The 24,132-nt window shown below is 37.6% G+C and overlaps 1 protein-coding gene across 1 annotated transcript in view; it reads left to right on the top strand.

Annotated features, from left to right (window-relative positions):
- Positions 1 to 24,132, top strand: part of LOC104548598 (utrophin-like) — a gene marked incomplete at its 3' end in the record, with an annotated part of 165,727 nt that overhangs the window by 5,680 nt on the left and 135,915 nt on the right. Inside the window, 15 exon segments of the mRNA XM_010194667.1 lie at positions 215 to 364; positions 1,780 to 1,941; positions 2,289 to 2,337; positions 2,340 to 2,407; positions 3,170 to 3,343; positions 3,954 to 4,109; positions 5,632 to 5,802; positions 7,638 to 7,817; positions 10,380 to 10,508; positions 10,668 to 10,838; positions 11,398 to 11,547; positions 12,779 to 12,866; positions 12,869 to 12,915; positions 19,572 to 19,763; positions 21,450 to 21,622. Of these exon segments, the coding sequence (XP_010192969.1) occupies positions 215 to 364; positions 1,780 to 1,941; positions 2,289 to 2,337; positions 2,340 to 2,407; positions 3,170 to 3,343; positions 3,954 to 4,109; positions 5,632 to 5,802; positions 7,638 to 7,817; positions 10,380 to 10,508; positions 10,668 to 10,838; positions 11,398 to 11,547; positions 12,779 to 12,866; positions 12,869 to 12,915; positions 19,572 to 19,763; positions 21,450 to 21,622 (2,060 nt within the window).

The raw sequence follows: 24,132 nt of genomic DNA, 5'->3' as shown, positions 1-24,132 counted from the left end.
AGGCAAGAAGTGCTGTGAAGTTTAATTATCTAACGCAAAATGAGCACTGTATTTGCCTTCATTCATCGTGGATTAAGCTATAACTAATTCATGATTTTAGAGCACTCTCAGGACATTTGAAGTATAAAACTTCTGTGCATGCAGGCAGATTTCCACTTCTGAAAATGCAGTAATATTCGGTGTCTTGACCTTTAAATCTTTCTCTGCTAATTAGTCCCTGGAATCAGTCCTGCGTCATCCAGCTGATAATCGAACCCAGATTCGGGAACTTGGACAGACACTGATTGATGGAGGGATTCTTGATGATATAATCAGTGAAAAATTGGAGGCTTTCAATGCCCGCTATGAGGAACTGAGTCACTTGGTAAGAATTTGGGGGCAGGGTTGAAGTAGACTGGGTTCTTAGGCTCAGTGGCCTTAAATGATTTCTGTTAGCTGAATTCATAGATGCAGGGCTGCAATACAGGAAAAGAGGAAAAAAACTTCATAATATTGGCAGCTGTTCTCGATTTGGAATAACGCTCTAAGTGTCTAAGATGCTTTTTTTTTTTTAATTCCCCCTGACATGAGTCAGGTTTTGTTTTGCACACTTGCACACCCTTGCACTGCAGGGACCCCTGGTATTTTTCCAGGTAACTTTCACAAAAAAGCAATTCCGGTCTCAAGGGGGGCAATTCAATAACTGAAGTTAATATTCCCTTCCTACTGCCATAAATACTGGTGAGCTGCTTGCGAACTGTAAAAATGAGGAACATAAGTGACATTTTCACTCTTGTAAATAGCTAGGAATAAGTCGTACTGAAATAAGGAACAGAAGGACAGCCTTTTCTTATTTCCCATCTATTATGTTATCCCCTTCCTCCTCTTGTATTTTAGTCTAATCTTTTCTAGATTTAATAGAGAGAGGAAGACTAGCTGTATTTTAGAGTGCATAAATTTGTAACATGTCTTCTGTATCCTGGTAATACAGGCCCCTGCCAAATTGTAGGATAGGAGTTGTTTTCTGTCACTGCTAAAGTGTAGTCATAGAGGGAATTTCAGTTCATCCTCATTACAGTGAGCAACACGAATGCAATATCCTCAGCTAGGGGCTACATGGTATCATTTAACTTAGCATTCACTATTGTTTTTCCTGTTACAACAGTACTTTATTGCCTTATAAGAACTATCTGCTTTGGCAGCTGGAGGGCTGACACGCTGGGCTGTTGACAGCTTTCCATATCTCTGTGTGTGTATGTGTACCCACTAGTCTGTGCATATGGGGAATCTGTGTTCCCATGCAAGTAGTGAAATTTCAGATGAACTAAGAAGTTTTGCTGTTGAAAAGAGAGGTAATAGAGGAAAAGAACTGTGAAGCTCTGTTTTCACACTGCAATAGAGAGACAGAGTTTGTTATTTTGAAAGAAAATGTGCAAGTTTACACATAAAAAAATATTGGTCTGTAGTGTATTACAAAGTCCCCAGTTCCCATTGAATAGCTATTTTTTGGAACTGGTATGTTTTTACAGAATACTTTGTTCCTGAGGTGACAGGACAGACCTGTTTTCACTATACTGTATATTTAGCAACAGAACTCTCCTTCTATGCCACTGCTTGTCTGTTACTGGTATGAATCATAGGCTCCAAAAATTGCTGCCTTCTAGGGCTTGTCTTTGCTCTTTTTAGACAGTCCTCCTGGCATACGATTTTTCTGGGTGTCCTCACCTTGTTTTGAGGAAGTTTATTATAATTTGTATTGAATTACTGCTCCATCTTGTTTTGCCTTTCTGTCCCACGCAGGCGGTGAGCCGGCAGATAGCCTTGGAACAGCAGCTACAGACCATGCGAGAAACCGACCACATGTTGCAGGTCTTGCAGGAGAACTTAGTGGAGCTGGATAGACAGCTGACATCTTACCTTACTGATAGGGTAGATGCCTTTCAGATGCCCCAGGAGGCCCAGGTATTCCCCTACAGCTTTTCACTATAAGACATTTTGAAACATCTTGTGACATTGCTCAGCCTAGGCTTAGTAATTCATGAAGACTTCACTTCAGTCCTGTGCTGTTGTAGTAGGTGGTATCTTTTGTAATCTGGATTGTTTTTCTGCTTTAAGAAGGGTGTATTGAATAACAGTCTTAATTGCTTTGAATCTAGTAAGCTGTTACCAGATCCAGAACTTTTAAAATAAAGCTGGTAGTGTACAGAGTATATTTGCTTCTGGTTGGTATTGGTGGTAAGCAAGTTCCTTTTCCCCTCTCTACAAGCAACTTGGTAACAATTTTTTTTCTTGTTTCTATGACATGGCAGAAAATTCAAGCTGAGATTGCAGCTCATGAATCCACCTTAGAGGAGCTCAAGATTCTTTCCCTCCTGCGTCTCCTGAATGCAGATCTCCTCGTGGTGGAACTCAGCTGGATGCTTTGCAGGTAAAAATATGACTCACACTAAGAAATCTGAAGAGCTTTTGGTTTTCAGTTACATGCTACTGTTGTCAGCCTGTAAATTGCTTTGTGCAGTCAACCAGACCTCAAAAGTAAATACTATATGCTTTTTACATTTTAGGAAACAAGCATTCCACCATGTCCCTGGGCAGTCTGTTCCAGTCTTTGACAACCTTTTCAGTGTGAAGTTTTTTCCTAATGTCTAACCTAAACCTCCCCGGCTGTAACTTGATGACATTTCCTCTTGTTATATTGGTTGTAACTTGTGAGAAGACATCCATGCCCATCTCTTTACAACCTCCTTTGAGGTAGTTGTAGAGAGTGATAGGGTCTCCCCTAAGCCTTCTTCAGACTAAACAACCTCAAGTGCTTCAGCTGTCCCTCATAAGACTTATTCTCAAGACTCTTCACCAGTTTTCTAGCCCTTCTTTTGACTCTTTTCAGCACCTTAATGACTTTCTTATCCTGTGGCACCCAAAACTGAACGCAGTACACAAGGTGCATCCTCAACAGTGCTGAGTACATGGGGATAATCACTTCTCTGGTCCTGCTGGCCACGCTATACCTGATACAAGCCAGAATGCCATTGGTCACCTTGGCCACCTGGGAACACTGCATGTGTACACATGAGTTGTGGTGGCATGAGAGGCAAGTTAGAATCTGCAAGGGAGAGATGCTTTAAATGTTATTTTTGAAGCGTAGATATTAATTTAAACCAATCTTTTAACATGACATTCATTAAAACAGAGAAAACTCCGTGAAGTGTCTACAAAGTATCAGCTTTTCCAGAAACCAGCCAATTTTGAGCAGCGCATGTTGGATTGCAAGCGGGTGTTGGATGGTGTAAAAGCAGAGCTTCATGTCTTGGATGTGAAAGGTACTGACCCAGATGTAATCCAAACTCACCTGGACAAATGCATGGTAAGTGTGCAATACTCTTAAGTCATGCTTGGAGGTGTTTGTTTCTCGTGTGATTCTTCTTACCTGAACTCGCTCCTGAGGAAATTATGCTTAAAGTCCTGATGGAACTTTTACAACTCTTTGCAAAATGCCAACAGAACAATAGCTAACTAAAAACCTCTAATTCTTCTGGGTGAGAATGTGGACATAAAAGTAGTGGATTGTTGATCACAAATGTGGTAGAACAGCTGAGTTTATAAAAACTCCCTTCTCTAGCTCATCCTTGTATTATGGAGAAGCATTGCTCCAGGGGCAACTTTGCTTGGTTCTTAGTACTTGAACAAAACAAATACTATACAGAAGATGAAGTACAGATCGCAATGTTAGCCTTGCCACGTGTGGTGACGTTGTGGAGTAAACGCTGCTAAAATATTAGGAATTTTTTTCTTTTTTTCTGAAAGAGAAAACTAGACTAAAATACGGAACATCAGGAATTTTAAATCTTAGCAGACATTGCTCTGAATCCATAGCCCAGAGTTTAAATGGAATCAGGGGTCAGGACCCCAAGTGGTGCAAAGTCTGAAAATCTGCACTACAAATTGATCATCAATGTACATACTTCTGTTTTTAGAAACTCTATAAGACCCTCAGTGAGGTGAAACTGGAGGTTGAAACGGTCATCAAGACAGGAAGGCAAATTGTACAGAAACAACAGACAGATAATCCCAAAGGGATGGATGAGCAACTGACAGCATTGAAATTTCTTTACAATGACTTGGGGGCACAGGTAAGGAAAAAAAAGTATATATGAACATTTGTCTGCATATAAATTTCCCTTCTTTGTTGTTTTTGATGTCAGATGCTGTTTTAAGTTTGATTCTGAAGCTGATACTGTATAGGCTAGTTGCTACATCCAGAAGCAATCAGTTGAGAGATTAAAGAATACACAACAATCCTGTAGTTGTGAAGACTTCGGTGCTCACAGGATATTCCCAAAGGTGAGGTAGCCTTGAAGAAAGGAAGGTTCACAGAGCTTTCATCATTCTGGCAAAGCTGGTCTGCTATTTGTTAAAGTCTTTGAGCAACGTTGTACTTTCTCATAACTGTCAACCAGCCTGCAAGATAATATACTATCAGACTATCATAAGAGACGTTCAGATTTTTTAGAAGGTGCCATGATGGTTTCTAATTGTAATCCATCTAAAAGATTGCTCTCAGTATGAAATAGAAAATGGAGACAAACCTGTATTTCCCATCAACTGAATTAAATATTGATTTGAGTAATTTTCTTAGTAATTGAACAGGTATTTATTCAAGTGAAGTGTTTAAAAATGGTTAAACCCTTAGGGGCAGGGGGGAAATAGGGGATTCTTTTCCTACCCAAATTAAGACAGGAGACCAAGCAGACTCACACCTGTTCAGTGTTCTGCAAAAGAAGCTATAGGTAAGTGCCCAGATTTCATTGTTGGAATATTTTGAAATAGACCCTAGGAAATATTTTATTGTTATGAAGTGGAGGACATTCACCAGGCTGTGCATTCTGGTGGAACCTACACATCTATAACTCAGGAAGCATGTAGACAAGAAACTGGGAAATGAGAGAAAGGCAAAGTTATTTGCAGTATAGTGTTATGATTTTGTTTGTGTCTGAATTAATTTTTTTAGATCTTTGAAGAGTGCATTATTTTGAATAAATACATGCGAACGTTAAGCTGAGACAGAAGGGAATTTTTTGAAATGTCTGTTGATTCTGACTGCTATGGTTGGATTTATTCTCGAGTCTATGTTAAAGTTTGACCAGACTAATTGTGTAGCCAATGTGAAATATAATTGATGATACTGCAGCAAACATCAAACTTCATATTCACTTTACTGAGATGTTTTCAAGGGCAGACTAGAGTTTCAGTGAAATTTTTCTTTATAGCTTTCTGCTAGCAGGTCTATCAAAATACAGAAAGGAATTGAATTTTACCTTTGTCGCTGACTGGATTCTATAATTCCTTTGAGTTTCATTTAAAAGAACATAATAAACAAAGTTTAAACATAGGTTTATTAACTATAAATAAGTTGCTATGCAGGTTTCTTTGTCTTTGTTTTGATTTAAAATTATTCTAGTTTTATATATTCTGCTTTGTATAGTAAGATGCAGATGTTTATAAATGATTTATCTTTTCAAGGTCCTTCCCTAATGCAAGACCATCTTAAGATGCAAGGATTTTATATATTTGGGTGGATATTGTAGCTGGCTAGATTTTGGTTTTGCTATCTTTAAAACTCTAGTTTTGGGTTTTTTATCCTTTTTTTTGTAGGTGACAGAAGGAAAACAAGACCTTGAAAGAGCATCCCAGCTGGCACGCAAAATGAGGAAAGAGGCTGCCTCTTTGTCAGAGTGGCTGGCTGCCACTGAGGCTGAGCTTGTGCAGAAGTCCACTTCAGAGAGCTTGCTTTCTGATCTAGATTCAGAAATTGCCTGGGCCAAAGTAAGCATGCTTTAAATATCTCTAGAATAAATGTTTAACATTATGGCAATACCACATGGAAGTGGCTGTGAATTTAAATCCCTATAACTGGGTCCTAAATCTCTTGCATTGTGAAATTTTAGTAGATCCAGTAGATCATATTCGATACTTACTGAGCCTGATCTGTTTTATATCTGACATCTTGCTTCAAACTTAAATGGCCACTGAAATATTAGATATTACTACATATTTGATATTAGTAGGTATGTAAGTGACTTACTGTATCTCTGACATAGTTCATAAGTATAATAGTGTTAACTATCAGCAGATATAACTTTAGGATGAGTCAAGTATTTTACTAATAGAGCAAACTTAAAGTTCATTGACGTTTTTAATGAAAAATTGAGTTTTAACTCTCAATGGAACAGCTTTGTCTTCAAAATTGTGACTCCGCAAAAGGAAAAGCTCCTGTAGTTGTTCTTTTTCTTTCATCTATAAATTGGGAACTTTTCATGGAAGCAGGTGAATGTGTTATAATTATTCTGAAGCAAAGTATCTACTTTCTTGCACTGTAGAAACTTGTATATGTAATAGTGGGAGTTGGCAACAAGTGTCAGTTGATACAGTTCAGCAATACTGATCTTTCCAGTAATTTACTGTAACCTTTTACTTTTGGAATAGGTCTGTGTAAAATCTTAGTGTGAAAGCATATAAAATTAAAAAAACCCCTCTAATTGTAACTTGTTTTCACCTATTTCATTCAGGTTTAACAATTATTAGCACTACACTTCTGCTGTGGCTGTATCCCTAAGATTTCTTTCCAAACAAGCTTGTAAATACTTATTGATGTATACTTACTCTACTTTATGTTGTATGCAAAGTTGTCCATCCTGTCTTAAGGTTTTCTAGAGGCAATTTTAAAATGTAGTAACCTGAGTATTTTCTCTGTCTCTAAGATAATATTTTGTGATATAATAATAAATCATTTACTTCACAGATAAGATGTTCAGGGAGATCCAGACACTAGTTGTGATTAACTGCATTCTTCCACATGCTGCACATGGACACCAAAGATCATTCTAAATATTAGCCAGATTTTATCAATAATAATCAGTGGTCTTCTATGGCAAGAGGTGCTATTTTCACATGGAAACCATATACTGATATTCAAGAGATGACATTTTACCTTATCTGTATGTCAGTACACATTCTCTCAAAGAAGGTGATTAATTTTTAGATTAAAAACCCCCACTATTTTAAATCAGAGATTATTTGGAAAAAATATTAGAGCTAACAATACATATATTTACATATCTACGGATAGGTAATACAATAGGGCTTCTGTAATATGTAGTAAGTGAATTGAATATACGCAGTAATGAGTGGTGGTTGTTCTCAAAAAAACATTTAGCCTTGGCCTACCACTTTTCTCATTGTTGTCAGCTGTAAAAGTACTTTAAGAGGAAAAGATACAGAGAAATTCGAAGTGTCTCTTGAAAATAACATTCTCTGTTGTGCTTGACAGTGCTGAAAAGAACCTTTTAAAACTGGACCTATAATGTGATGCGGTGCATTTGCTTTACCTGCATAATGAAAAGGAACTGTGAAGATATAAAACAACAAAACAAAAAGGTCTCAGGCTAAGTTATTCAGGTTACTTACATGCATTTTGTGCACACTCTCAGATCACTGTCTACAGTGAGTGAGTACAAACAGAAGGTGATTCTAGTTGGTTTGATTTTTCTCAAATGAAGATCATCTATGATACTATTTGTTTCCTGTGGAGGTAAAGATGTGTGTCCATTGCCCTTGTGATTGGAAGCAGTGTGCAGTGTTAATGGCTTGTCTTGTTTCAGAATGTGCTGAGAGAGCTGGAGAGGAGGAAATCTGATCTGAAGAGCATCACAGAAAGCTGCACCGCACTTCAGGCTCTAGTGGAAGGGAGTGAGGCTTCCCTGGAGGAGAAGCTGTGTGTCCTTAATGCTGGCTGGAGCAGAGTTCGGACCTGGACAGAGGACTGGTGTGACACCTTGTTGGTAAGTTGCATGTGTGAGAAAAATTCAGAGTGGTTCTGTCTCCACACCCTTGGAGCAGTTGCAGTTTTTATGTGTCTCACTGTGCTGTTATGTGAAGCTTCCATGGTGCTTTATGGACTTAGATGAATGTATCTGATTACTCTGCAGCTGGAGAGGTGAGTCATGAGGTTATATACAGTGAGGAAGGTGGGAAATTGTTTTGCAAGTGTTTTAGGCATAAAGGCATTGATAGGCATTGGTGCCATGTGCTTGGTAGTAGTGGCTATTTCTTGGTGGGTAGGATATGAAAATGCAGAATCTGGAGGTTAGACTGATGAAACTATGTAAATATCCCAGGCAGACAGTTAACTTGACCTGGTGGGAATAACCTGCTTAATTGTAGAGAATAAAACTGAGTTTAACTTTTCTTTTTCCTTTGCCTTTGTCTTTCTCCTAGCTTCAGTTCTAAGTCTCTTTTCTGGGTTCTTACTCCCCCTAGACTTTGTGGTGTAAATCCTCTTTTCTATAGAAAATCCAGCATATGATTAGTGAGCACCTTTTACACATTTGTTGTTTTAATCTGTCTTTCCTTTTCTCCCCCTGCTCCTTTGTGTGCCATCATATTAAATTTTTAATTTTTTGTCCTTATTTACTAATTTACCTCCTTGTACCTCTTCCCTGTTGATGTGTTCTCTTTCTCCTTTGCTCTACTAATAGTGCTAACCTTTTGTGTCCAATTGTTATTTAGCTCTTAATACAATTATTGCTACCCTAGTGCATAAAACTAACTTTCTAAACTATCTTGAAAGGGGGTATCTACCATTGCACGTAGACTGAGTGGGTTGTGGGGCATACAAGTGTTCATAAAACTGCTAGTGTATTTACTCATTAGCTGGTAGTTAGCAGATACTATAAGATTAGGATGAGGGGAAAAACCCCACCAGGTTATGGAAGTATTGTTTGTGTTTCATAACAGGTTAAAGCCCAGAAGTTGCATATTATTTTTGTGTAACTTACTACAAGTTCATGAATTTATTAATATCAGTAGAAAACAAAAGGAACTACCCCCAAAAAATAGGTTCTCATGAGGCTGCAGTCTGCTGCTCTTTATTCAGCCTGAAAGAAACCTCTGTGCCGGCTCCAGCATGAACAGAGCATTTTTGTGTCAATAGATTTCCCAAGACCCAGATGATGACTGTTTAATGGACAATTGATAACTTCCTAGTGGTGTTCAGCAAAGCACTTGGGACCCTTTGTGAGCCTATTGCTCTTTCGGACAGCCCATAACAGCAAGTGTTTAAGAGTATGCCAACTCAAGAGTTGAGGCCAGCAGCATCTGTTTGTCTGAGTAAATGGAAAACTAAGTGTATTAGACAGTCTAAAGCTGCAAGTTTTGGTAAATGGACATGAAACATTTTACAGTTGATGTTTTCAGGCAGTAAAAGTATTTGTGGTGTTCAGCTAGTTATGACAATCTACTTTCAGAAGCCCCTGATATGGGCTTAAATTGTGGAAACTTTGGTGTATACCTAGATACTGAGCCCTGTGCATCCTGTCCAATGTCTGTTACAGGTCTTACTGTTTGTTTCATAGACCAATGATACCCATGTTAGGAGTAGTCAGATAGTTTACCCATGTTTATAAATGCTGTAAGGATGATCCCAAACTAAAAACCTAAATTATGTTTGTGTCTGGTGATAAGTATTGTTCTTCTCTTGACTTTGTTAGGTTAAACTGTTATTTCTTTAGCTGAAAATTTCATGATGTTGATATAGAGAGCCTTCTCTCTCTTTTGTTCCCTCCCTTTCTTTTGTTAGTCTAAAAGATCAAAGCTTAGCTACCCCTTTTCTGGGTAAGGAACTCTGTGCTTAAGCAGGATGGTACTTTTCATCTTTTAGCTTTGTTCTGACACACAGAATAATGTCTTGTTTTCTGTTTGTGGCACCTAATATTACAGTTTGACTGCATATGAAAGCAGACCTAATTAACATGTCTACAACATGGTGACTTAAGTTCTTAAGAGAGAAATATTTTAATGTAATCGGTAAAATATAAAAACCTGGCTATTATAATTTGTATGTTTTGGTGTAATCCTCTTTCAATTAAAAAATCCCAGTGACAACCACACATAATGTGTACTGTTGTATCTGCTAGTGATAGCTGAAAAAAATAATGGGTTTTTGATCAACTGAAATGTTGTGGTTTGGCTGTAACACTGTAAATATATTGTCTAACTATATTTAGTTGGACAAACCACCTCAGCTATTTCTGTTTCCCTTTCTAAGAATTAGGAATGATATCAAAGGGTCTAGAATAACAATTGAATTCTTGTAAACACTTGCTGAAGGTGAAATGTACAGTCTAATTTTCACTGTTCGTTTCCAAGGTGTATGTATAACACTATTCCATTGATCTCCTTTTTACTCATACTGTTGGTTTTGGCAGGGTTTGGGTTTTTTTTTTTTTTTGGTGTGGGGTTTTACTATGTGGGTGGTTTTGGGTTTTGTGTTGAGGATTTTTGTGGATTTCTTTTCTTTTGTCTGTTTGTCACATAGATATTTTTTTTTCATTTTTTTTTCCCAGAATCATCAGGGCCAGTTGGAAATATTTGATGAAAATGTTGCCCACATAAGTACTTGGCTGTATCAGGCTGAAGCCTTGCTGGATGAAATTGAGAAAAAGTCAGCAAGCAAAAAGGAGGAAACTGTGAAGGTAAGAAGTGTTGCTGTCAAGTAACCACTTCTGGATTCCAAATGAAGTCAAGTCAGGTTTGCTGCCTGGTTTTGGTTTGTTTGGTTTTTTTCTTTTTCTCTTTTTAAATATTTTTTTCCTTTCCTTGGGTAACCATTTGCATCTTCTTTCACTTCTTAGCGCTTAACATCTGAATTAGATGATGTTAGTCTTCGAGTGGATAATGTGCGTGATCAGGCTATCATCCTAATGAATGGACGGGGGGTGTCGTGCCGTGAACTTGTTGAACCCAAACTGGCAGAACTGAACCGTAACTTTGAGAAGGTCTCTCAGCACATCAGAAGTGCCAAGGTGAGGATGAGCAAGCCCCAAAACGTGTTTGGAGGGGTCTGTGTCAAAACCATGGCAAATAGCTTTAGGGGGCAGCACTTCATTGCTTTTGGTTCTCTTTGAAGTGTAGATATTTATATGTGAAAAAGAGACAGACTGATTTTAGACCAACTGCTTTTTTTTACCTGGGTAGCAGGTGATGACTTGAGTTGCAAAGGAAAATTTACAAATAACTGTGTTATAAAAATCCAGAAAAATTTATATATTGCAGTATGTATTTGTATGAACTACAGAACAACGCTATAAGATAATGTGGCTGTAGATTTTTCTGTTTGTTTTGAGTTCAAAATGCTCAGATTGAAATTTGAAGGTAGAAGCTTGGTAATTTCTATTAACGCTGCATCCAAGTCTCAGTGTTAGATCAAACAAGTCCTGCAAATTTTTTTTAATGCTGATATCTGATGGTCCTACAAACTGGTATGCCTGTTCATGGGCAATTGGTTTAAATCATTAAACTCTGTGTCACGGCTCAGACTAATTTTTCAGCTTGAACAAAGTTTTGTTTTGCTTTGCTTTGCAGATGCTTGTTGGACAAGAACGACTTCCTGTCATGTCAGACCCCCGTGAAGTCAGAGTAGCTTTTCCAGACCTGGAAAAATTTGAGAGTGATGTACAGAATATGTTAAAAGTTGTGGAGAAGCGTCTGGAGTTGAGTAGGGAAGATGAAAAGGTTGGTGATTGGTGGAAGAATTAAATAACTAACTACCTTTCTGTTTTGTCCTCGTGTTACATTGCCCCACACTTCAAGGGGGAATTCTGAGAATTCTACAGAAGTAGAAAATTAAGGGTATTACAAGATTGTTGGAAACACTGCACAATATTCCTGTACTTTTCCCATAGCTGCCGCCACCTCTTGACTGATGCATTGACAGTAACTAGTCATATATCAGTCTGTATTTTTGGTATGGTTTTACATGATTCAGGTAGTGAACTTTGATTTTCATTCATTTTCTCTCTTCTGCTCAGAGCAGCTGTTTATAAGGAAACCTTCCTGTAAAAGTAATAGGGTGCAACACTTTTTTTTTTTTCTTGCTTCATATCTAATTGTCTGAATTTATATTGCGGTTATTACTCAATGCAGCTGAGACTCTGTATTTGGCAGTTTTGGGCCTCTAATCTATGTCATTGGGCAGACAATTTTCTTCACTTAACATTTTAACTGTTATGATACACTGAATCATAGATGCATAGATCGGGTCAGTGGATGCTTGTGTGATAAGGTAGAAATAGAGGTGTTGTAATAAGGCTCATAGAAAGTCAAAATAAGAACTTGGAACAAAATCTATCTTTTTCTAGATTCTTATCTAGGCTTTGCTATTCATCTGTATAGAACAGTCATACTTTTGTTTGCATCTTGTTGACTAGAAAATTGGGTAAAGTTCTTTCAGGCTGCCCTATCTGCCTTCTTTTTAGGCACATGAAGTATAAACTGAGCTGGAAAGCTGAATATAAGTCTATGGAAAATGGCATGTACACTACAGAAATCCATTTTTGGAAGGTCTCTGTGGAAGGACCTATTGTTATAGAACATATGCTTCCTTACAGCTGTTTTTATATTATATTTTTGTTTTCTTGCTGTTCTGCTCTGAGCTTGCTTATTATTGTCAAAGAATGTTCAGAATAGAAATGGAGCTGAAGTCATAGCACCTTCTTGCTGTGGCTGCCTACTGTTGGCTCACTGAGTGAGCTTCCTGCAGGGCATCTCTTTATGAAGTTTATGGAATGACCAAATTGGATTTTATGATTTGGTAGTTGTGGAGGAGAATCGCTGCTTGACTTTGGCTCACATTTGGATACCAAAGCAACATTTTGGTACCATTACTTTTAATATCCAGACAGGTAATAAATTAATTTTGGAAACCGTAGCTTAGCTTTCTGTAGGCAATACAGTGCAATTTTAGCTGGATCAAGAAAGAGTTCAGGTTGAAAAAGTTCTACAGAGAGGAGGGCAGTTGTTACAGCAGCCTATGGAGGACCATAAGAGAGAGAAGTCTACATACAGCTCTTGCTTCTGCAGAAAAAGTACAATAGTGTGCAGGTATGATTATGACAGTTACTATAGTTAAAGGTCTTTTATGCCGTCTTCCCTTTGGTGTCCCACTTACAACTTAGTTATGACTTTTTTAGTGTATAAGATTCTCTGGGGAAGAGTTAAAAGTGTGTACACACAGTCTGACTCTCTGGATCTTTGCAATTCCAAAATATGAATTTTGTAATTCCAAGTTTTGAGGGAGTGGTTTTGATTTTTGAAGTGCTTTTCACAGCTTCATGGAGGACAACCCTATATGTATTTTCACAGCTGGGTACAGACAATTTGGCATTTGCCTCACTTGTCTTTGGTCCCCAGCAGCATCTGCCAGGGCTGCAAGGAGTAGAAAGTGAACAAAATTCATGGGTAAATTAGACTTTTTTCTTAGAGTAAGCAGAGTGAATGCAAAGTATGAGCTTTAGAGATTCATATATTAGGGTTTTATCACTGTTCTTTTGACACAGTCTTGGAAAGAAGTGTTTTTGAAATGACAGCATTCATTTTTCATTAGGAAATTATCAGCATATACTGGTTTGGAATTTCTACATAGTCATCATAGGTCCAAAATGTCCCAGTCATTAGGCCTAAGTCTTAGAGTGTGATTTGGGCAGTGTGGTTGAATCAGGATGGTTTCTTTTGCCAGTTTTGCTCATGGGAGTTATGCTTAGATCTTTTTGATACCTTGGCTAAAACAGCCTGATTCTATGTCTGGTTGTTGCAGGTATGATAAGCCTCATTTAAGGCTTAAACTCAGTGCCTCTGCATCCTGTGGTCAGGATATTGTAGATACTCTGATGCTGGTTTTCACTGCCTCAAGTGCTTAGTGAGTGATAACTATGCTTGTGTGATTGATATTACTGTACACAATGAAAATAGATAAAAATGACAAAAGTTGAAGTATTTTGATGAGAAGAATTGTCTGTAGTAATGTATGTGGGGGTCTTGACAAACAATTTCACAGCTGATTTAATAGGATGTCTGGGTCTGATAAAACTTGCTAGTCAGAAAGCTGTATGGCTTAATTGCTGAGGGAACAGATACTTTCAGTGGTTTTGTTCTGTTTTGTGTGGGGTTTTTTGTTTTGTAGTGGTTTGGTGGTTTATTTTTTGTTTGCTTGTTTTGATTTGGGTTTTTGTTTTTAAATTTTATTTCTCCATTTCATCCTTCAAAATACTTTGGCCACACAGTAATTACATTAATATTTTAGGCAATAACAGTGAGGAACCTTGTGAAGCAGTAAGTAATTTCTTGGACAAGCCTGGGGGCTAGGCAATCTGTCAAGTACTCAGTTTCTGCTTCATAATTAAAACCAATCAATCTCTTTTTGACTGCTCTGTAACTTTTTAACCCAGCACCAATTAACTTGGAGGCAGGGATAAAATGCTCTGGTTCCCTGTGAGACTCACACCACAAAATCAGAACATGATGCTCTTTGTTCACAGCTGTAATCCTATGTGGCTTCAGCTGGCTATAGTAGCTGTAGATCTACGGCGATTGGTCTGCTTTCCTTGGTTATGCAGGCTATATCAGCTATGAAAGTAACCCTTTTAAATCGGCTTCTCTTCAGAGAGACTTTTAAAAATGCTAAGCTTCCCATGCAGAGCTGGGCAGCAAAGATGGCCCCAGGGTCTGTTTAACTCTCAGGCATCTGACCTCTTTGTTTGCCAGTGGTCACTGTTGGTGTTCTGTGGTACTTGCACATGTGCTCCCCTGATGCCAGGGGATTTGTTTGACAGAAATGAGGATCCATACACATTTAGAGCAAACAGCATGATTCAGTTTTTCTGTTTGACCATCAGCTGTTTTGAGTGAATCCATTACTGGATTGGAAAAAGAAGGTGCACCTGGATGGCTCTTTGCTCATGAGAGTGGTCCAGTGCCATTAGCTGACCTCTGTCACTGCTGGTCTCACTGCAGGTTGATTGATCTTCTCTAAGGAAGATCCATTTCCTTCTATAGAGGATATACTGCTGCTAATCCCTGGCAGTGGTGTATCCATTCCTGCATCTTGTATGTGGATGCTGAATGCAGAATATTGTGTAAATATTTCTCTTACTATAGAAATTACAGTAGACTATTGATGGAGAAATGTGATCTTTGTTCAGAATTAGTTAAGTTGTGTAGAACTATCCTTATCCTTTCAGATGTAGTCTGGCTGAGTCAGCTAGGCTTTCAGAAAGGGACCACAGTAATTTTCATTACTGCTGTGAAACTCTGAAACAGCTGCTTTTGCTTCACGTGCCTCTAGCTTTCTGATATTTGAGTGGTAAGGCAGCCTGTCTCAAGTGACCTTGCTTTACTTTCATGGCTTGTTCTTTTACGTGTTTCACTAATTGATCTTGAACAGCAAAAATAGTATGAGGCCATACAATTTCTAAAGGGAGAAATAGTGTTCCCAAATATCATCATCATTTTAGACGAACATAGTTACTCCAGAATTTTCTTGGAGCTGCCAGACTTGACTCACCCTGAGCACTATGGGGGACCCTAATGTTAAAATTCTGCAACAGAAACTGCCCTTCCCAAATTTTCACCATCCATTCAGTGCTTGGACACCCTCCCTTCCCCTTCTTTAGTCAGTAGGGATGTCTTTTTTAGGGAAAGGGAAACCGTGGTGATATCCATAGGGCTCCTAGGCTACCAAATAGCAAATTGCAGGATCATCTCAGGACTGAGAAGCACGAAATGAATTCTTGACCCACTGTTGTGCAGCTGCCTCAACCCCTCACCTCAGTGTAAGGAAGGTGCATTGAGCAGAGGAAGAGAAAAATAGCATTTGAGATGAACAAACAGGGAGGGAAAGAAGGATTTCAGCCACCAAGCTGGGAAGTAGACTGCAATTAAGGTTTTATGTAATGCATTATTTACACTTTTGTAAATGAATATGGAGGGGAGGACCTATTTATTCAGCTTGAAGGTTGTATTTATCTATATATTGATTTGCTGGAAGTAGCTGGTTCATAAATATTCCTCATCATGTATTCTTCAAGGGATTATGGAGTTAAGTGTCTCTGAAATATTGGTAACCCTTCTGCATAGCAGGTACTTCTGAATAACTCTTGTTTTGCCACAAATCTGTTAGCTGGGAAAGCCTGCACCTGAAGTTTATATCTCCTTGAATTCCTTCTTTTCAAACCTTGCTTTAGTATTTATTTAAATTGCTGTATTCTGGCTTGTCTCAGAATGAGTGAAAAGAAAAATTAAACCTTAAATTGCAGAGGTAATTAGTTGACTGAAGTTCCGGAGAGGTTTTTCCAGGTTTTAGAAAACTGTTTTGAAGTGAAAATGATAATTTTGCAGATGGGAAGTGAATTTGCTGTTGTAGGCACAGTGCAGTTTTTCCTATAAACTGAAACACAGACACCATCTTGAAGCTCTTAAAGTATTATTCCTGTAGTAAAGAAAACATGTTTGTTTGCCTATTGTGCTTTTTATAGGGAAGGTTCTGGGTTACTTAAATATGAACCATTAGCTACATTGCCTGCAAATATGGTGCTTACTGACTGCAGTAATTAACCCAAAAAAACAAATAAAGTGGACGTAGGATTTTAGCTTTGGAAAACCTTTTCTTAGGAACTGGCTTTGAAATATTTTGTGTGAGAGAGAAGGAGGCAAGGAATGGTTGAAAAGTGAGCATTTCTAATAAAAAGTGTATTTATTTGCAAAGAGAATAAGTAATGTGTGGTGATCTGAGATTTGATTGAGTAAACATTTTTGGTTAAAATGTTTATGTAGTAAAACATCCAAGGTAAATTATTTAATTTTATGTCATTTTCCTGGCCAGTATTTTGCAATAACTTCTACTTCAAAGCAAGTCAAAATATCTCCTTGAGTTGAACCCTTGGTAGATTTTGTTTCAAAATATATTTAAGTGTAAAAAAGGGAAGGGGAAGAAAATCTGAAACTAAATTCTGAATTACAGAATTAATTCCTCCTCCACACATTAAGTGTAGGAGGAAACAAATTTTTTTGACCACTTAATTAAAATTATTTTGAGCGGCTCTCATTGAGAAGCTTTATTTATAGAATGCACACCAGTAACTAAGTATTCCCTTTTTTCCCCCAGTCCTACATTTTTCCTAGTATTTAAAGACAGACCAAATTTAATAAACATGCTGTTATAACTGAAATTGAAGTAGAAAAGGTTGTCTAAGTCATCTAGTCAGATGTCCTTCTAAATAACCTTTGATTAACTTTTTATTTGTGAAAACTTAAAAGAAGTTTGCCTGCTTTCATTTAAAAACAAAACACCCTATAAACCAGCTTCTGTGACATTTAGATGTTTGATTTGTATGAGACAGCTTTGTCAAACTTCTGGTCTTCCATTTTTTTGTTCTTTATGCTGCGTTTTAGGAGCTGACAGTCTGCAATGCAAGGTAGAGAACAGCTGAACAATTTTAAACTTGGCTGTAGTAAAGCACTAATGTGTTTATAACACATGTTCACCTTTAAGATAGAGGGTTGTGAAAGGAGGAAATATAATCTTGGTGATGGGAGGCAGCTGGAGGAGATTAGCAATGAGGTCTGCTCTGCAGGAGGGATTCACTGCTTTGCAGAAGAGCAACAACCTGGCCCAGGGGAGTGCTACCAGGGAAGCAGAACGTTTCAATATACCTCAGTGTAGGCAACAAGTGGAAAACAATTTTGCTGTGTGCCAACAGATACTGTTTTAAATCTTGTGCAACTTTTTTCTAATAGGAAATAAAGCAAAATGCATGAAGTAGAAAGAGAATAAAGTCCATTGACCTGTTCACTGAGGTGAAGTCCAGATACTGGACTATTGCCTGTGTGAGAATGGGACTTGTGGGATCATGGAGAGTGAAAACACCTTGTGAAGATGCTGCAGGCACCTGTGCTGCAGCAGGCATCCTGATGTCTGTTCAAACCCAGGTTTATTCCACATTGCTGGAGAAAAGACACTGAGTTACACAAGTTTTGTCTGATTTCTTTGGTGCTGTGGCCTCTCCTTCTACAGGAAATAATACCACTATCTAAGCCTTGGGCTTTTGCTCCAAATTTCAGTGATGGAAGCTGAGAGAACATACACAGTGTCTCAAGAAAATGTGTTTGGGTAGCATCAGGGACTAAGATGCTGGATTTGTCACTAAAGCATATGGAGTAGTTTATGGTTTTTACTGCGGTGTGTGCTTGCTGTACTGTTACTGAATCAAAAGCAATGCTATTTTATGATGCTTGTCTGTAATACTTGTTTTCAGTAGACTAAATTTATGCTTATGTGCCTGTATCTCTTTAGTGTGGACTGAAAACATACTGAGTTTGGTGATATAGGTCTTGTGGAAGTACAACTGTGTCCCCAGTCACAGGGCTGTCAGTCTACTTCAAAATAACAAACTGAAAAAGCCCAAACCAACACAAAACAAATAAAATGCTTAGGACCATTCAGTGCATGAGAAGAAATTCTGAACAATGAATACATGAGCATTCAGCTGCAGTCCCTTTTTCTTTTGAACTACACATGCTGCATATGTTAGATTGCAGTTAATTTGAGTGACATATTTCAAATGCTCAGAAACATGTGAAGGAGGAAGATACAGGCTTTGTAAGTGGGGCTTAATATTTTACTGTTTGTCAGCTGTGCGAATGAATTGCATGTGTGCACCTAGCCCAGACTGATTGCAAAATAAAATTTGCAGGTTGAAATTGCTGTGAACATAGATTTATGCTTCACACTCTTAAGTGTATTCTTAGCTGTTAGTAAATCATACAGTTGAGTGCCTCTGTCTGGCTCAAATTCACCGAGTACAGGAGGGTGGCTTAGAAGTTGCTTGAATTCTTCAGTATTTGGAGGTGAGTTTACTTTTTTTATTGATTTTGAAGAACTGGTCTGTTTTCAGATATGGTAACTATCTTGTTTAACAAGAAACTTTTTCAGCAAAAACCTGTTTTCGGTCTATGGAGTATCTGCTTCACCTGCCTCTGCTACCTTTACCAGGTGTGGCAGTGTATAGCTTCTTGCAGCTGGCTTCCTAATTTTTCAGATCCAGACCATCATTTATGACCCAAGAAAAAGCTGCATCAAATTACTGTTCTTGCTTTCCTATCTGCTAACATGGTACTTGGCTAGATAGCTGGTCATACGGCCAGAACAAGTAACAATTGCCAAGCTTTTCAGACCTTAGTGTCTCTTATTACTGCAAAAAGCATATTGTACTGGTGGAGCACTAATTTATTTAAAAATTGTTGGGAAATGTGGGTGGAGATGCTTACTGAAGAGAATGTGGAGAGGGAAAAAAAGGCCTACTTCAGTAAATTGTTAACTTCTGGGAATCCTTGATGATGGAGGCAGCAGACAGTTCATTGTAATCACGACGAGATACAGGCTTGATCAAGAAGTGCAATTTCTCGAATTGGTACGGATCAAGGGGAGAGAAATAGCAGTGCCCTTCCCACTCCCCAGAGTTTTAATAAAGAATTATACAGGATCATTGCGAAGCATGATATCTACTGGTTTCTAACTTTTTAAAAATAAACAAACAATTTTCTGCAGGACTTGCAGCTTTCTGAATTTATGTAACTTTGCTAAAAAGACCTTTGTTTTGTCCATTAATGAGAAAAGTTCATGTTCTTAATATAGTCTACTGGTTTAGGATTTTTTTCATAATTACTTGTTCTTTGAAAAATAAAATTAATTTTCATGTTTTTAGGCAATCCTTGTCCAGCAGAGGTTAAAAGGCCACTTTGCCACAGGGGTTAGGACCTTGCCTTTTTCGGCTGAATACTTAGTTGAAATCAACAGAGTCTTGCTGGCTATGGCTGATGTTGAACTGCTGCTGAATGCACCAGAGCTAAATACTGGCATCTATGAGGACTTTTCAACTCAGGAAGATGCACTAAAGGTACTGCATGCCTAAGCATTATATTCAGAGGGAAGAACAGAAGGGAGTAGCAGAAGAAAAAAGACCACCTTAGAGACTGTATAGCTGTATTTGTATTTTTGCTCAGTATATATGGAATCAATATGCACTGAAAATTAAATAATGAGACAGTTTTGTGGCTAATTTTTCTTTTATGCAGAATCTGGATACAAAGTGGAGCAGCGTGGAAGTTGGGTGGGAGGTTGGAGGAGTAGTTTTGTCTTATTTTGTTGGTGAAATCTTTCATCATGTAGTCTACATAGCAAGTAGAGAAAAACTAAAACCAATCTCCTTTTGTTCCTGCTTGGTCTCCTTAATACAGCTGCTGCTCTTTGTGTCACATGAAAACAGTTGCTCACATGGGAAGAAAGAGAAAGGGAGATTCTTGACTTTTGTGTGAAGCTATATCTGAGGCCACAAGACGGCGGTATCTGTTCTGATTAGCAAAGCATTAATATGTGCTCAATTTTAAGCTCCCACTTCTCATTGCCAGCCAGTGGATTTACCAGTGTGATTAATGATGAGAAAGTGGTTAATAATTTGCCCTTCTTCAGAAGGGGGTGAAGAAAGTATGTTTGAAAATATTGAATCATGGTGTCAAATGCGAGTTAATTAACCAGGACTCAGACTTCTCCATACTCTTGAGCATGCAAAAGTGCACGATACAGAGATTCCCACAGAAAACATCCTTTGGCTTTGGGAAATGCACATGGTGTGATGCAGTGTGGATGTACTTCCATGGATTGATGAGCATAGAGGGGTCCATGTGTCCTCACCTTTGAGGTAGTCAGGCTTTACCTGTCACCTAGAGCTGCATCAGCTGTTTCTGCAGCTGTTATACAGGTCCTTTAAAAGCTTTTCAGAATTTCAGTCCACTTTTCCAACTTGATTCTCTTGCCCCTGTTTACTCTGCTTCTCTGCTCCCTTAAGTACTATTAAGAGTGTTTATGTTAAGACAAGTTTAAAATACTTTAATTTGATGCAGGTCTTTCATCCATTTTTGAAATTTTGGTCTATTTTAATGCTATTTTTAGAAGAAGCAAATAGCAGACCATAGAAATTTTAGAAGTGTTACTGTTTTAAATTCATAAAGATAAGTAAATTCCACTGTTTGCACGAACCATTTGTCCTCTGAATACCAGGGCAGTCTTATAACAGGATCTGTTTTAAAGGTGTTTTCACATCATAGTTTGATGATATTTGAGATAGATTGCTTTAACTTTGTCATTTAGATCTAAAACTTCCATGTAGCTTATGCTTTTGCCATTCTGTGCATACAGGAGACTACATGAAGCATGAAGTCATATTTTATGGCTCATTTTTTTTACATGAGAAAGGAATATGTACACTGACAGATTTGTTTCATAATGAGGATACTGCTATGGTATGCCCTTTTACCTAAGCAACAGATTGGATATATAAAATATTTAATCCTCTTCATAAAAATCTGGGAAGGGCACATGCTTAAAAAGGTGTGATGGATTATTCAGTTCAGTTGCTAAAACTGATTTAATCTGTAAACTGCTGATGCTGATGCTCATGGTCTCACTGTAGATACTGTGGTTTTTTTTTACACAGTATTTTGAAAAGATTACTTTTTGATATTTTTTTAAAATTTGCTACTGGTGTTGACTTTACTAATGGCTTGTCTCATTACTCTGCTTGCAGAACATAAAAGATATTTTGGATAAACTTGGGGATCAAATTGCAGTCATACATGAGAAGCAGCCTGATGTTATCTTAGAAGCATCTGGACCTGAGGCGATGCAAATAGGAGATGCACTAACCCAGCTGAATGCAGAATGGGATAGAATTAATAGAATGTACAATGATCGTAAGTGGTAAGTCAAGGATGCTTGGTTTCTGTGACCACATGGTAAATATTTTTTATACTTGAATATGAGTTTTACGAATCTTACCCTAATGATGAAGATAGAGAGTTTGAGAGTAATCAACTTTAATATGTTGGTATTACACAATCATTACCAAAATTGTTGAATGTTGAAACAGTTAACATGAAAATTGTATTTTGGGTGGTTTTATGAAGCTGATAATTTTTACTTTATAAAATAGCATGTCTTTTGTTTATAAAACATAAAACAAAGCAAAGTTCCAAAAGAAAAATGTTGAGTATGTCACCTTTTAACAAAGAATTCAAGGCTGCTTTTGAAGGAAGGTAGGAGTTGGAAAGGATAAGATGTGAGAGTTGCCAGTAATCTTTGTTGTAAGTACTTGAAGATGAGATGACCAAACTTTGCGGTTGAGAGAACAAGAGGCTATTGAAATCAATGCTTAAGAAAAATGTATTTCTCATTTCCTTTCCACAAAGATCAGATAGGTGTAATGTCCCTTATGTTAAAAAAGCAGGAAAAAAAAAGGTTAAACAAAGTTGTGATTTCTCCTCACTCCTTCCAGAAGATACTCTAAACTGAAAATGCCTTATTGTCTGAAACATCTTTAAATATTAAAAACCAAACTCAGTACCGCTTAGTCAAACTTGAAATAGTGTGTCAGGCATTTTAAGTTGAAATTGGTGAAAGTATGAAAGTGTGTGTTCAGCAATTTATCACTAATCTGAAGATACTCACACTGCAAACAGCAGTAGACACTGAGATTGCTGCTATGCAAAAAAACTCTTAATGACTGAATATTATTTTATGAAACTTAAAATTAAATGCAAAGGCTCATACTGTAGTTAATTTGCTTTTACAGTATTTGCTTTTTAAGGGTGATATAAAGTAGTGGTTAACACAGAAATTCTGTAGAGCATAACATAATGTCTAGTTGTAGCACCAGAAATCTGATATCAAGCACATTTGGTAATGTATTTTGAAGAGATGTTTTTAGGAAGTGTATATTATATAAGCTGATCTTTTCAACTCTTTCTCCGAGCACTGGTGCATGTGTAGAAATATAAAAATTGGTTGGTGGTATTTTCTAAGCAGAGACTTCCAGAAATTCCGGGCCACTGGATCAGTGAAAGATCAAAATTTCTACTGACTCAGCAGCCAGTGTCATTTCATTGTTTTGTTTTGGTTTTTTTTTTCTTTTTTAGTTTAAAAACAGTGGTGCCAGCTGAGTACCACTTCCTGTGCTCTTGCTGGCTGCCTGTCATCACCTGCCATATTTGGAGACAAATGCTCCAGAATCTGGTGCCCATCTGTATTTATATGCCTGCAGCTATTTTGTTGTCTTCATATGTATGGCACTAAGCTTTAGTTATGGCTTTTTCGTCCTTGTAACCTAATTTAATATCTTTATTATTATCGTTTTCTGAGTACAATTTCGTTTACTACTTAAATTTCATTTCATCAAATAGCCAGAGTTAACAAGAAACCTAGTCTTCCCATTGAAAAAGATAAGTGTTTCAAAAAGTAAGTTCAATGTTTAGGATTAACTGGCAAAATGCAACAGGTTACCTCCTCAGATGGTTCGCCGAATACAAATTAATCTTGAACTTCATAAAGTTTGTAAAGCTCTGCATCTTAAAGAGAATAATATTGGGTGCAATTTTCATACAAAAGGGACTACTGGACTAGCAATTTCATCTAAAATGGCATATAGCTTCTTGAATATATTAAGTGCTACAATTTTTATAGAAGGATACAGTTTGATTAGTGAAGACAACATTAATATTAATATTAAAATGCTGTATTTTGGCATTAATCTTTTTATACACATTCTGTTACAAAGAAGAATTTTTAACCAAGTTTATTCTTGCTTTTCCCAGTGTTGCTCTAAGTATAAGCAAGAAGGCTAGAAGATTTTATCTCCTTTATAATCTCTGGCTTTTTTCTACTTCTGGAGTAGGTGGAGATTTTGACAGAATTAGTAGAAACAGCATCTGAAGTCTGTGGCAAAGGATTGATATAGTTTTCAGAGGCAGTAATGATTTTGTGACTGATTGCCAGCTAAGTAGTTAAACCTTTGATAAAAGCTCTGATGTAACCAAGCAGAAGTTGTATTAACCTGTATTTAGCAAAGCTTTTAAGTGTTCAGCTAAATTCAGTTGACTTCAACATACATGTAAAGTAAAATACGTGTGTGGGGTGTGTGTGTATGGCCTTAGTGCTTTAATCTGTTTGTAAGAGTGCTGGCTTGCTAGTTCTGCTGCTTCTGTCATGGACTTTCCATCAGTACTTGAAGTTCTGGTGACTTGGGAATGAGCTGTGGTTTGGAAGCAAGTGAGTTCCTGCAGAGGAGGCAAGTAGGAGCCAAGTCCTGGTGCTGTAGTGACAGGACTTTACTACTTTTAACTGAGGCTATCTGTAGTGAAACAGCAGCATGTGTATCTGGCTCAAAACTGGAGTGAAACTTCATCTTGTTGTTCAAAATATTGACAGAACTGCAG

This window comes from Mesitornis unicolor, unplaced genomic scaffold, assembly GCF_000695765.1.
Source record: "Mesitornis unicolor isolate BGI_N332 unplaced genomic scaffold, ASM69576v1 scaffold1691, whole genome shotgun sequence".
NCBI classification, from domain to species: Eukaryota; Metazoa; Chordata; class Aves; order Mesitornithiformes; family Mesitornithidae; genus Mesitornis; species Mesitornis unicolor.
The sequence above is the reverse complement of the archived record's forward strand: the minus strand, read 5'-3'. Positions and strand labels throughout refer to the sequence as shown.